Genomic DNA, 13,490 nt, shown 5'->3' with positions numbered 1-13,490 from the left:
TACTACAGAAATGTTACAGGGGTCTGCGTATACTTCTGCTACAAAAATGTTACTGGGGTATGCCTGTACTGCTGCCACGTAAATTTTACAGGGGTCTGCCTATACTGCTGCCACAAGGATGTTACTGGGGTCTGCCTATACTTCTGCTACAGAAATGTTACTGGGATTTGTCTATACTGTTACTATAGAAATGTTACAGGGGTCTGCGTATACTTCTGCTACAAAAATGGTACTGAGGTCTGCCTATGCTTCTGCTACATAAATGTCACAGGGGTCTGCTTATACTGCGGCGACAGACATGTTATCGAGGTCTGCCTTTACTTTTACAGAAATGGTAATGGGGTCTGCCTATACTGCTGCTACAAAAATGGTACTGGGGTCTGCCTATACTTCTGCTACATAAATGTTTCAGGGGTCTGTTTATACTGCTGCTACAGAAATGTTACATGGGTCTGCCTATACTGCTGCTACATAAATGTTACTGGGGTCTGCCTATACTGTTATTACAGAAATGTTACTGGGGTCTGTCTATACTGTTACTACTGAAATGTTACAAATACTGGGCTCTACCTGTACTGCTGCTACTGAAATGTTACAGGGGTCTGCATATACTGCTGCTACACAAATGTTACAGGGGTCTGCTTATACTGCTGCTACAGAAATGTTACTCGGCTCTGTCTATGCTGTTACAACAGAAATGTTACTGGGGTCTGTCTATACTGTTACTACTGAAATGTTACAAATACTGGGCTCTGCCTGTACTACTGCTACTGAAATGTTACAGGGGTCTGCATATACTGCTGCTACACAAATGTTACAGGGGTCTGCCAATACTGCTGCTACATAAATGTTACTAGGCGGTCTGCGTATACTTCTGCTACTAAAATGTTACTGGGGTCTGCCTATACTTCAGCTACAGAAATGTAACAGGGGTCTGCCTATACTTCTGCTAATGAAATGTTACAGGGGTCTGTCTATACTGTTACTATAGAAATGTTACTGGGGTCTCCCTAGACTTCTGCAACATAACTGTTACTGGGGTCAGCTTATAGCTTTGCTACAGGAATATTACAGGGGTCTGTGTATACTATGGGTGCACTAAGTCTACCCCTCACGGTGTTCTACCTATCTGGCCCCCCAAAAAACACTGACTGACTAGGGCATGGAGTGTGAGCTGAAGCTAACATGTATTTTCTCTCACGTAGCCTCAGCTATCTGGGGCACTGCAATGGGATTTCTTTATGTACCGTCTGTGGGTTCCTGCGAGCCACCCATGCTGTGGGTGCACACAGACTTGCCATAGCGGAGTTGTACCTGCCTGTCCCCAAAACACTGACATACTTGGGTAGGGTGCAGTGTGCAGATGGTTTACCGCTTGCGTTGTCGATGAGGTATCCGACACCCAAACAGAATGAGTAGTGTGTGGACACATGGGAGTCCCCATTGCTATGTCACTCGCAGCACCTTGGGCCACATAAGGTGTTTGCTGGGACAGAGGCTGACCCAGGGCCCGCTCACATACTTCCCACACAGAGTATTGCTGCATTGTGGAGATGTGTAGAAGTGCTGGGCTGGCAGCTGAGTTCCCTTTATGCCCGTGTTTGCAGCTCCTGACGGAGGTGGCACAGGATTGGAGTTCTCATTGCTTCTGTACAGCATTGTGGCCAATGCCCCCCCCCCCCCTGCCAACCCTCTGCAGTGTGTGCCTCCGGTTCCTCATCATCGCAGACGTACTTATAAATAGACATGAGGGTGGTGTGGCTATGAGGCCAGCATGTGGCATGAGGGCAGCTGAAGGCTGCGCAGGGACACTTTTGTGTGCGCTGCGGACGCAGGGTTGTACGGGGGGTTGGGCAGCATGTAACCCAGGAGAAGTGGCAGCGGTGTGTCCCGCAGGCAGTGATTGTCCTTGGTTGGAGGTAGTGTGGTGCTTAGCTAAGGTGTGCATTGCTAATGAGGGTTTGTCCAAAGTAAAAATTGTTAGGGGGGGGGGGCACTCTTGCCGCTATTGTGGCTTAATAGTGAGACCTGGGAACCTGAGATGCAGCCCTGCATGTTGCCCCTCGCCTGCCCTATCCGTTTCTGTGTCGTTTCCATCACTTTCGTAGGTTTTGCAGATTTTCACAATTGAAAACCTTAGCGAGCATGGGTCACATATAAAAATGCTCGAGTCGCCCATTGACTTCAATGGGGTTCGTTACTCGAAACGAGCTCTCAGGCATCGCAAAAAGCTCGACTCGAGCAACGAGCACCCTAGCATTTTGGCGCTCGCTCCTCGCTCCTCTCCCTCTCCCTCCCTCTCTCTCTATATATATATAATATATATAGTAGGAGCCCTCACTGACTGACTCACTGACAGACTCGCAGCTAATTCTCTAACTTCCCACAACTCGATTATTCAATTCTAAGTGCAAAAGTATTGGCACCCCTATGTAATGTACCTAATCTAATTCTCTAACTTACCGGTGTCATACGAATATGAAATTTGGCACGACCATTCTTTAGGTTCTAAATATGAAAAGTAAAGGAGTTAAAACATGATTATTCAATGCTAAGTGCAAAAGTATTGGCACCCCTATGTAATGTAACTTTCCAGTGTTGTCCAAGCGTGAAATTTGTCACGAGCATTCTGTAGGTCCTAATCAGGAAAAGTAAAGGGGTCGCAACTCGATTATTCAATGCTAATTGCAAAAGTAAGTGCACCCCTATGTAATGTAATTTACCAATGTCATACAATCATAATATTTGGCACGACCATTCTTTAGGTCCTAAATAGGAAAAGTACAGGGGTCAGAACTTGATTATTGAATGCTAAGTGCAAAAGTATTGGCACCCCTGTGTAATGTACCTAATCTAATTCCCTAACTTCCCTGTGTCCTACAAACCTGAAATTTGGCATGAGTCTTCTTACAAGCATGAAGTTTGGCACAAGCATTCTTTAGAGCCTAAATTAAAAAAGTAACAGGGTCACAACTCGATTATTTAATGCTAATAGCAAAAGTAAGTGCACCTCTATGCACCTCTATGTAATGCAACTTCCCGGTGTCGTTCAAGCGTGAAATTTGGCACGAGTATTCTTTAGGTCCTAAATAGGAAAAGTCAAGGGGTCATAACTTGACTATTCAATGCTAATTGTAAAAGTAAGTGCACCCCTATGTAATGTAACTTCCCGATGTTGTGCAAGCATGTAATTTGGCGCGAGCACTCTTTGGGTCCTAAGTGCGGAGAGTGGGAGGTACATGCAGACTGAGAAGAATCTAACACTCCTCTATGTGTATACATATTTTATTCCTTGGTTGCTCTAAAGTAACCAACGCGTTCATAAAACTTTCTGTGCAAACAATATGTAAACACCTGTATCAAATTAACTGGGCTGAAGCCGGGCATATCAGCTAGTATACAATTATATAGGAGATATTGAGGTTATATCAGCATGGTCTATATCACTAAATACAGGGAGATATATAACTTATATTGGCTGTAAATTTATACTTCTATTACCAGGAGCTATCCAGGTCACACCAGCATTCTCCATTTCACTATATGCAGGCCTGTACATCTCCCTGTATATAGTGATATCGACCATGCTAGTGTAACTTTAGTATCTCCTATATATAATTATATGTATAAGCTATACAGTATAACTCATATCAGCTATACATATATAATTATATACTCACAAATATGCTTGTTCAGTTCCCCTCCAATGCTATCAGCCACTGCGCCTGACAGTGTACTGATAGACTGCAGTTATGAAGGAGTCTGCAGCGTGGAATTGGCTGCTGGCTGCCCTGAGTAATGGCCCACCCCTCCTTAAGTGTCATTCAGAGCCGGCCCATGGACCATGGCATTAAAGCAGTATATGGCAGAGGCCCTGTGACCTACCCCAGCTAAGGGTCCAGCTAGCGGTATGCCAGTACATGCATCCTAAAAAGGCATTTTCTAAGGAAATGCATTTCAATACTGAGAATGATTTTTTTTAAATCCATCTTTAAAACCTGTATTAGGACATAATTGATACATTATTTTCTAGCTTCTTGGTATGTTTCCACGTTTAATGAGATGCCTTCCTGGGCCACACCAAAAAATTCTATCAAACAGTATCAAGTTAAGAAGTTTTGTAAAGGAAATGGTGAAAGCACACCAAGACACCCTTGATGAGAATTACCCACGGGACCTCATTGACTGCTTTCTCTTGAAAATGCAAGAGGTAGGTTTGACCACAAGTCCTATTTCTTAGGGTTTCTTTACATGTGATGACTTGTCACAGCACTAAACAATGATTTGGAAAGTTTCATAACAAGGATCCAATGGTCATTTCCATGAGGGCAAATCTCACATCATGGCTGCATGCAATGGTACGCAATATTTGTAACAGAATTACATTTACCAATCGTGTTGGAATTGAAGAAATTGATTGCAATACCAGTAATATAGTAGATTCAATTAAAAACTTTTTTACAGGAAAAAAATAATCTCGATAATGAGTTCTGTGAGCAGAACTTAGAGGGGATAGTAATTGATTTGTTCTTTGCTGGGACTGAGTCTACAACCATGACACTGAGATACAGCTTCCTAATACTTCTTAAATACCCAGAGGTACAAGGTAAGAGATTTCTCCACTTAATGGGGGTTCTTCACAGAAGCTAAACATTGCTCCTTAGGGTTGTAGTATGGATCCATGGTGGTGAAGATGTTAGACCTACTGCACATCTCATGTTTCTCTTACTTTCATTAGAAAGTGTTTTTAGAGATTGGTATAAAGCAAGAAGGTCACATACTATTAGCTTCTTTTAGCCCACGTGAAATCCTGATCATTTGGCATACAAAAAGAGTCACATAATAATAATCCTTATTTGTATAGCACCAACTTATTCCGCAGCGCTTAAACATGTTTGATTAACAGGAATTTGCCTTGTATTCCACCACTCATTGGGTCCACAGCAAATTTTCAGAGACCTTGAAATGCCGTAGCTCCTGACATTCATGATGAAGTTCCTCACAATTTGATGTTTAAAGAAATCAGTGATTTGCTGCTGTTGGTTCTCATTCTGCAGAGAAAATCCAAGAAGAGATTGACCGTATAGTAGGTCAAAATCGATGTCCATCAGTAGAAGACAGGAGTAAAATGCCATACACAGATGCGGTTATCCATGAAATTCAGCGAGTCGCAGATATTTTCCCTATAGGACTGGCTCGTGCAGCAAGGCAAGATACGACTTTGAAAGGATTTCACATTCCCAAGGTAGGCTACTAATAGCAGAGTAATATTTTCTGTTACCCCGTTACCAATTGAAGAACATATTACAAATCTATCCATCATCCTCCGTAGGGCATGATGGTGATTCCTCTTTTAACATCCGTTCTGAAGGACCCAAAGCATTTCAAAAATCCAGAACAGTTTGACCCTGGACATTTTCTTGATGATAATGGTGATTTTAAGAAGAGTGAAGCCTTTCTGACTTTTTCTGCAGGTATTATGATGTTTAAGAGGTTTTCTCGAAGTAAACTATTGATGTCCTTTTTTCAGGATAGGTCATCAACAATTGATCAGCAGGGGTGCGTAGCTTGGGATCTCCGCCAATCAACTGATTGAAGTGACAGTGGTGCTTGGGTGACTGCGATTATCACTTGAGACTGCACTTAGCACAGCACATTGTATAATAGCTGTACTTGGTATTGCAGCTCAGTCCTATTCATTTCAATAAAAACATTTGGTACTGTGTTGGTCAGTAGAGCAAAATGTAATTCTTCTCAGTAGGAGAAACCAAGTAATTTTATAGATCTGATACTTTTTAATAGCTAACAAAAAATACATGATTCTTCCTTAGGCTTAAATGGAATAGATCCAAAGTATGTGTGTGTGTGTGTGTATGTATGTATATTGTGGCAGTGCAGTAGCAAGAGTGGCCTGTAGGAGGCCTCTGAGCACAGTTACTGTGTTTGGTTTAGTTAACCTGCACCTGCAAGGGTGTGGCTACACAGTTTAAATTTCCCCTCCCTCACAAATTTGGTGTCCTTGAAGCCTGTGGCGCTTAGGTCCATTGAGACCCATGGGGCCTGAGGTCTATGTAGATCGGGTGCTGGTCTGTGAGGGACCTGGAAGCACAGAGTGGACAGGGGTTAGTCAGCCCCTCGCTCATCACCTGTCGGGGCGAAGTCACCTTCCTGGAAGGTCCGCTTGAAGAAGTGGTTTGCGTTGCTATGTGCACTGTGACAGACAACAGTGTGAAGTTGCATATGATATGCTGGACTGTATGTTTACTGAATACATTGCTATGCTGAAATAAACGCTGGAGGAACCAGCATTTGGACTATCCACAGAAAACAAGGCAGTGGAGAAAGATGTACAGCAAGAAATGACTCTACCCACAAAGAACCTTGTAGGAAGTGCACCGAGTCCTCTTGAATGGAGAAAAAGAAGTGCTGTTGTGAAGAAGAAGAGGAGATTGGTGGTTGTAGGGGATTCCCTATTGAGAGGAACAGAGACCGCTGTCTGTAGACCTGACATAACCTCACGAGAGGTGTGCTGTCTTCCACGTGCACAAATCAAAGGTGTGTCTGATAGGCTGTCAAGAGTCTTCAGTCCTACAGAACACCACCCATTCCTACTAATACATGTAGGGACAAATGATACTGCAAAAAAAGACCATGCAACTATCTGTAGAGACTTTGAAGACCTCGGAAAGAAGGTGAAGGAACTAGCAGCTCAGGTGGTCTTCTCATCCATACTCCCAGTGGATGGCCATGGAATAAGAAGATGGAACAGGATTCTAGAGGTGAACAACTGGCTACATCGATGGTGCCATCAGCAAAGATTTGGATTCCTAGACCATGGAGTGAATTACCTATATGATCGACTGCTTGCTAGAGACGGGTTGCACCTTACAAAAACAGGTAAACACATTTTTGGTGGTCGCCTTCCTTCACTCATTAGAAGAGCTTTAAACTAGAACAATATGGGAAGGGAAGGGAAAGGCAAAAATATACAGCTAATTAATACATTTGAGACCCTAGCTATTAGAAGTGGAAGGAAGAATCAGAAGGCAAGTAGAGGAGCAAGAGACACCGATCACAAACTAAAATGTTTTTATACAAATGCACAGAGTGTGGGAAACATACAAGGAGAATTGGAGCTCCTAACACAGGAAGAGAAATATGATGTCATAGGCATCACGGAAACTTGGTGGAATAATACACGATTGGAACACAAGGCTTGAAGGATACAACTTACGGTATTTATAAAAAACAGACCTAATAAAAGGGGAGGAGGTGTTGTGTTGTATGTTAGGAGAACATTCATCTCCACCGAGATTCAAGCTTCAGAGCTGGGAGTTCTGTAGAAACTGTTTGAGTAAGAATACAAGGAGAGAACAACAGAAAGGACACCATTGTAGGCATTTACTATAGGCCGTCTGGACAAGCAGAAGATATGGAGGAACTCTTTCTACATCAGATGGCCAATCTCTCCAAAAAGCATGACATAGTGATTATGGTAGATTTTAACTATCCAGACATTTGTTGGGAATCTCTCAGATAAAAGTAATGGATCCAACAAATTCTCATCCGCTCTTGCTGACAACTTTATCTTCCAAAAGGTCGAAGAGAAAACAAGGGGATCTGCTATCTTGGACCTAATTCTTACCAACAGGGGGGGGGGGGGGAATGGTTGAGGGAGTAAGGGTGGCTGAGTCCTTAGGAGGCAGTGATCATGCTATCCTTGAATTTGGGATAAAAAGGGGAGGAAGACCTGAGGAAACTCAGACCTCAAGGTTGGATTTCAGAAAGGCAGATTTCAATGAACTCAGAAAGAGGGTAGAAAGAATTCAATAGCTGGGTGTTTTTAATTCTTAGACAGAATGGGAAGAATTGAGCTAAGCAGCAGCACATGTGAAAAAGACTTGGGTATACTAATAGATCATAGACTGAACATGAGTCAACAATGTGATGCAGCAGCCAAAAAGGCAAACACAATTCTGAGATGTATTAAGAGAAGCATAGAGTCTAGATCACGTGAGGTCATTATCCCCTCTACTCTTCCTTAGTCAGACCTCATCTGGAATACTGGGTCCAGTTCTGGGCACCCCACTTTAAAAAAGATATAGACAAACTGGAGCAAGTTCAGAGAAGAGTTACCAAGATGGTAAGCGGTCTGCAAATCATGTCCTATGAAGAACAGGTAAAGGATCTGGGAATGTTTAGCTTGCAAAAAAGAAGGCTGAGAGGAGACTTAATAGCGGTCTACAAATATCTGAAGGGTTTGTCACACTGCAAAGGGATCAGCCCTATTCTCATTTGCACAAGGAAAGACTAGAAGCAATGGGATGAAACTGCAAGGGGGGAGACACAGATTAGATATTAGACAGTGAGGGTGATCAATGAGTGGAACAGGTTGCCACGGGAGGTGGTGAGTTCTCCTTCAATGTAGGTGTTCAAACAAAGGCTGGACAAATATCTGTCTGGGATGATTTAGTGATCCTGCACTGAGCAGGGGGTTGGACCCAATGAGCCTGGAGGACCCTTCCAACTCTACCATTCTATGATTCTAAGACTTTACCCTGTGTTTTCTGGACATCATTGCGGTGCTGCTTCCCCTGGGCAGGGGAAAGTAAGCAAAGCTATCCCGTCCAAATAACCCCAACTTGCCATAAATGGTGTTTGGTTGTGGGCAGTGAATTTTTTACACCAGAGAGGTCGATTTAAAAGTTAAGTTCTGTGTGTGCAGCTAAAGATCCAGCAGACTGAAGTTTAAAGAGCCAGGAGGCCGAAGTCTGTCGTTGCCATGCGCAAAAGACGGCGACAGCGGGAGGCGATTGGTAAAAGACAGATGGATAGTGTGTTGAGGTGCGACCATATGGACGATGGTGCACCAGAGAATCTAGTGGCCAGGAGGCTAGTGCAAGTGGAGGTGAGAACCTGCCAGCTAATAGTGGGTGGGATCCCACCGTTGGTGGAATTGGATCCACAGCAGGGCAGGTCAGCAGTTATGCCAGACATCTTGTTATTCCTTCATTGTGGTCCAGAGACTGACAAAGTGGTGAGTCTAACCTTTGAGACTCCAAGTGGCACTGTGACATAGGACTTGACTAAATGTGAAAGTCTGCAAGTGGAGTTTGTGTTGGGCACAGACTTTACCCATTTGTTTCAGCTGTGGGAGGGAAGGTATCCACTGCAGTTTCACACAAAAACTGCAGGTGTGAACAGTGCTCAAGGACTGTCACCTGTGGGCCCAGAGGAGCAGCTGCAGTGCCACACATCAACTAGGGGGAGTGAGGAGAGCGCTCCGAGGACTGATGAAAGGGGGTCAAATGGACTGGAACATTATGATGTGGTTTTCTTTCAGAATAAAGGAAAACATGATAATGCAAAGTTGTACGAAGTACCTAATATGTCTTTGCTGTAGATTGGTGCAGGGAAATCTGCACAATATGAACACATGTCTAGTAGAAATGCTTATGATAATGAAGGGAAATCTGCACAATGTAAACTGGTGTCTAAAAATGCATATGCGGGAGATTGTTCAGGCATGGTTAGACTAGCTAATAACCATGGAAAGGTGCTGTGTGGCACACCTAGAGTTAGGGTGCGTTCACACAAGCGTGTTTTTGTGCGTACATACGCACGCACAAAAACACGCTTCTATTTGCAACAATGCATTCCCTATGGTGTGTGCACATGTCCATACTTTGCAGGTGCGTGCTCAGCGTGTCTTCTCCTGCTGTCCCTGCACTGTGGTGCTGATCTATCAGCAGGTGGGGATTTAAAATCCCCCCTGCTGAAAGAGCTGAATGTGATTGGCTGAGGTGCTCAGCCAATCCCAGGCAGCTCTCCCCGAATGAATGATGGGCGAGAGCTGCCTTTGATTGGCTGAGCACCTCAGCTAATCACATTCAGCTTTCAGCTGATAGATCAGCACTACAGTGCAGGGGGCAGCAGGAGAAGACGCGGCTGTGCCCCAGCAGCTGAAGGGAGGTGAGTATCTATTTTTTTTGTTTTTTAAAGCACTTTTACTTGATTTTCAGGGAAAGGCTTATATTCAAAGCCCTTCCCTTAAATCAATTGCAGGCAGCAGAATCCTCTACCGCAGCTGACGTGTGACAGCTGCGGTAGAGAATTAAAGAATTCCTCTGCTGCATCTGTCACATGTGGCAGATGTAACAGCAGGGAATTCTTTTAACTAGCGGGGATGAAGGAAACATCTGCTGCATGCAGATGTATTCTTCATCCCCGCGGGGGACACAGCAGCGGCCGACAGGTAAGTATTTTTTTTTTTACACTACTTTTAATTGGCTTTTCAGGGAAGGGCTTATGAAGCCCTTCCCTGAAGAGCCATTGACAGCTGCCAGGACTCAGTGGTGACTTCTGTCGCTGTCCCTAGCTCTGTAGCGCTGCTGAGCTATCAGCAGTCGGGGATTTAAAATCCCCGCCTGCTGGTAGCTCTGATTGTGATCGGCGCTATTAACCCTTTTACAGTGATATTTAAATCCGCCAAACGATGTTCCAGGGTCCTGTAAAGCTCCCCCACGATGAAATTGCAGGGAGCTGTGCAGGTGTCATGGAAGCTGGGGGCTTTCTGGAAGGCCCCAGGGCTGTCTTAGCAGACTGCCTATCAAGCCATGCCATGGGGTGGCTTGATAGACTGCCCAATAGCAGTATGATGTAATGTTATGACAGCCAGAATTCAATTATTTAACTAGGTGTGTATGTGCAGAGCAGATAACTGAAAAATAGAGCTCTGTGATGATGTATGAGTTTTTCAGTCCAACTTGCCAGATATAGGTAATGAAAAATCCTATATGTGCAAATACTCCTAAAATTCCATTTCAGTCCCCTAAGCTCCATGACCATAATGGTGTTTTATCTATAATGCAATCAGCTCAAGCATTATTTAATGGCTGTAGACAATGGGGACTTTTGTTGCAATGATGTTTCATCCATAAGGATGTAGAATTTCCCAGTCATTGTTTGAAGCTGCCACGATTGGCTTCTTGTGCTGGAGAGCAGAGGACCAGCAAAGGAGTAGGATTGAAAAATTAGGACAATTCTAACATAATTTGTCTTCCGTCTTCCTAGGCAAACGTATGTGTATGGGAGTGACCCTGGCCCGCATGGAGATCTTCCTATTCCTCACTACTTTACTGCAGAAGTTTACTTTGAAGCCCACTGTAGACAGAAAGCTCATCGACATCAAACCAGAACCCAACACCAATGGCTCTCAACCGCGCGATTATAAGATGTTTGCTGTCCCTCGCTGAATACTCCTCACAATGCTTATGTCAGACGGCATGACATACATCATCTATCGACAGTAGTGTCTCTGCTTAAAGGGGCTACATGGTAACTTAACAACTGGTTATGTAGTAAAAGTTGTTATAGCAATAGAAGTACACTGTTCTATATCTTTTCTTATGTTTCTCACTATATAAATGATTTCAGAACGTACAATATACTTGAGCGGCTGCTACTTTAAGTGCGTCTGTTATCTTTCTGCCCAAACAGGTCCTTTGCTTGCTTGGCATCTTATATCTAAAACACAAAATCTGTTTGCTTGTGTTGTATATAAATCCCCAGTTCTTGTCCGATTTGAGTAAAATTTGGCATTTTTTGTTGCCAATAGCAACCAATCATAGCTCAACTTTCATTTGTTATTCTGCTGAGGTAAAATAAAACCTGTGCTATGATTGGTTGCTATGGGCAACAGTATTTAATCCTCTTAGTGCTGAGGTAAAACAAAAGCTGCTCTGTGATTGGTTGCTATGGGCACCAAAAACAGTTTTTTTAATGATTGCTGATTTACTGTTAGACAGTTTTGATAAATGAGCGCTGGTGTTCATAAATTTGTTCCATGTATTTCTGTCTGGGGACATATCATTTTTGAAAACTGTTATCCACATGGACATCCAAGGCGGAATTAGGAAGGAAAAAATGGACAAATGATTGGTGGCTTCACCAGGGTTAGTCTGGGGCGAAAAATGAGTCCTGAAACACCAACGCTCAGTATGACTTTTCTAGTGGGAATTATTTGTTACTTGATAGAGTCCGTAGAATCCATTGGTGAAAGCACATGTGGGGGTTGCTGCATTAAAATTCAAGCAAATGCAAAAAATGCAAATAAGAGACAACAACATTTCAGATTTTTTTTGTAGCCTATAACCTTCTCCAGGTTGAGATTATACTATGTGCAAAATGTCATGTCAGGCGGTTGTACAGTGTGTGCGTAATGCTCAACCAAACAGACATTGACAATTATACAGAGGATATCTATCTTGTCAGTAAATAGCAGCACCTAAAGGGTTAACGTGTTCATGTTGTCCACCAGAATGTATTCGATTCTTGCCTTTACCTCCCAGCAGTTCCGCATTCTGATTACAGATCACATTCTTTCACTTTTGATACTTTACTAACTTGTGAATGACCATCTGTTAACCCATCCCATAAGAGCACAAGAGTTTTTTCTGTATACTCCTATTATGTGATGTAACGCTTGTCCATAAAAAGCTGTGTTTTTGCTCAGATTGAATCAGAAGCGTAATGATGTTGAAGAACATTGTGTCACCATAACATCAGAAGCAAGATAGATCAGCACTCAGGGCTCAGTCACACGGGTGTTTTAACGTGCGGTTTTCCACATGTAAAAAAAAACGCACTAGATAGAACCAATGCTTTCAATGGCAGCGGTCACATGTGCGAATTTTACATGCAGAAAAACACCTGCGGCGAAAATTATAGGACACCAGTTGGCAAAACGCAGGTAACTGCAGCAGCCGGTGTGTTTTGTATGTGAAACACCTGGATGCTGTCGCATCCAGGGGTTTCACCTTGCGCTCAATGGGGCTGGCAGCAGCAGTGACAGCTGTGGCAGAGGAGCGCGATGTTCTCCCATTGAATTCAATGGAGCTGGCAATACAGCCTGCTCCATTGAAAGCAATGGGCTGCCGGCAAGCCCTGCAGTGATTTTTCCAGGAAGGGCTTAAAATATTAGCTCTTTCCTGAAAAGCATCCCAAAAATGTGTAAAAAATTTTAAAAAAAATCTATACTCACCTCTCTGCAGCTGCTGGGGCTCAGGCGCGTCCAGCCGGCTCTTCTCTTGCACTGCTATGAAGAACTTTCAACAGGCGGGGATTTAAAATCCCCGCCTGCTGAAAGGGCTGGCTCTGTTTGGCTGAGCACTGTGACCAATCAGAGGCAGCTATCAGCTATTGAATGACAGCTGAGAGCTACCTGTGATTGGTCCCTGCACTCAGCCATTCAGAGGCAGCACTCACCTATTCATGAATGCCTTAGTAGGGAATAGCGGGCAACACACTTCCTGACTGGAAAAACGCTGCTAGGTGAGTTTTTTCCTGCGTGCCGCCAGCTTCGGTCACACAAATGTTTGAACACATCAGTCTAAACGCCCGTGTGACTGAGCCCAACAGGCTCTTTCAATAATGTAAAATCAGCATCATTATTTCTCCAACAATTAAAGCTGCAACATTTTGACCTATTT

The 13,490-nt window shown here is 43.6% G+C and overlaps 1 protein-coding gene across 1 annotated transcript in view; it reads left to right on the top strand.

Annotated features, from left to right (window-relative positions):
• LOC136573223 (cytochrome P450 2C8-like) overlaps window positions 1-12,523 on the top strand; it is a 52,605-nt gene extending 40,082 nt beyond the window's left edge. The window contains exons 5-9 of the mRNA XM_066574508.1: window positions 4,034-4,210; window positions 4,465-4,606; window positions 5,058-5,245; window positions 5,333-5,474; window positions 11,074-12,523. Coding sequence (XP_066430605.1) covers window positions 4,034-4,210; window positions 4,465-4,606; window positions 5,058-5,245; window positions 5,333-5,474; window positions 11,074-11,255 — 831 coding nt within the window. The 3' untranslated portion in view covers window positions 11,256-12,523. The remainder of the gene's footprint in view (window positions 1-4,033; window positions 4,211-4,464; window positions 4,607-5,057; window positions 5,246-5,332; window positions 5,475-11,073) is intronic.
• Window positions 12,524-13,490: the final 967 nt, after the last annotated feature.

Source organism: Eleutherodactylus coqui, chromosome 7, assembly GCF_035609145.1.
Source record: "Eleutherodactylus coqui strain aEleCoq1 chromosome 7, aEleCoq1.hap1, whole genome shotgun sequence".
Taxonomy (NCBI): domain Eukaryota; kingdom Metazoa; phylum Chordata; class Amphibia; order Anura; family Eleutherodactylidae; genus Eleutherodactylus; species Eleutherodactylus coqui.
The sequence above is the reverse complement of the archived record's forward strand: the minus strand, read 5'-3'. Positions and strand labels throughout refer to the sequence as shown.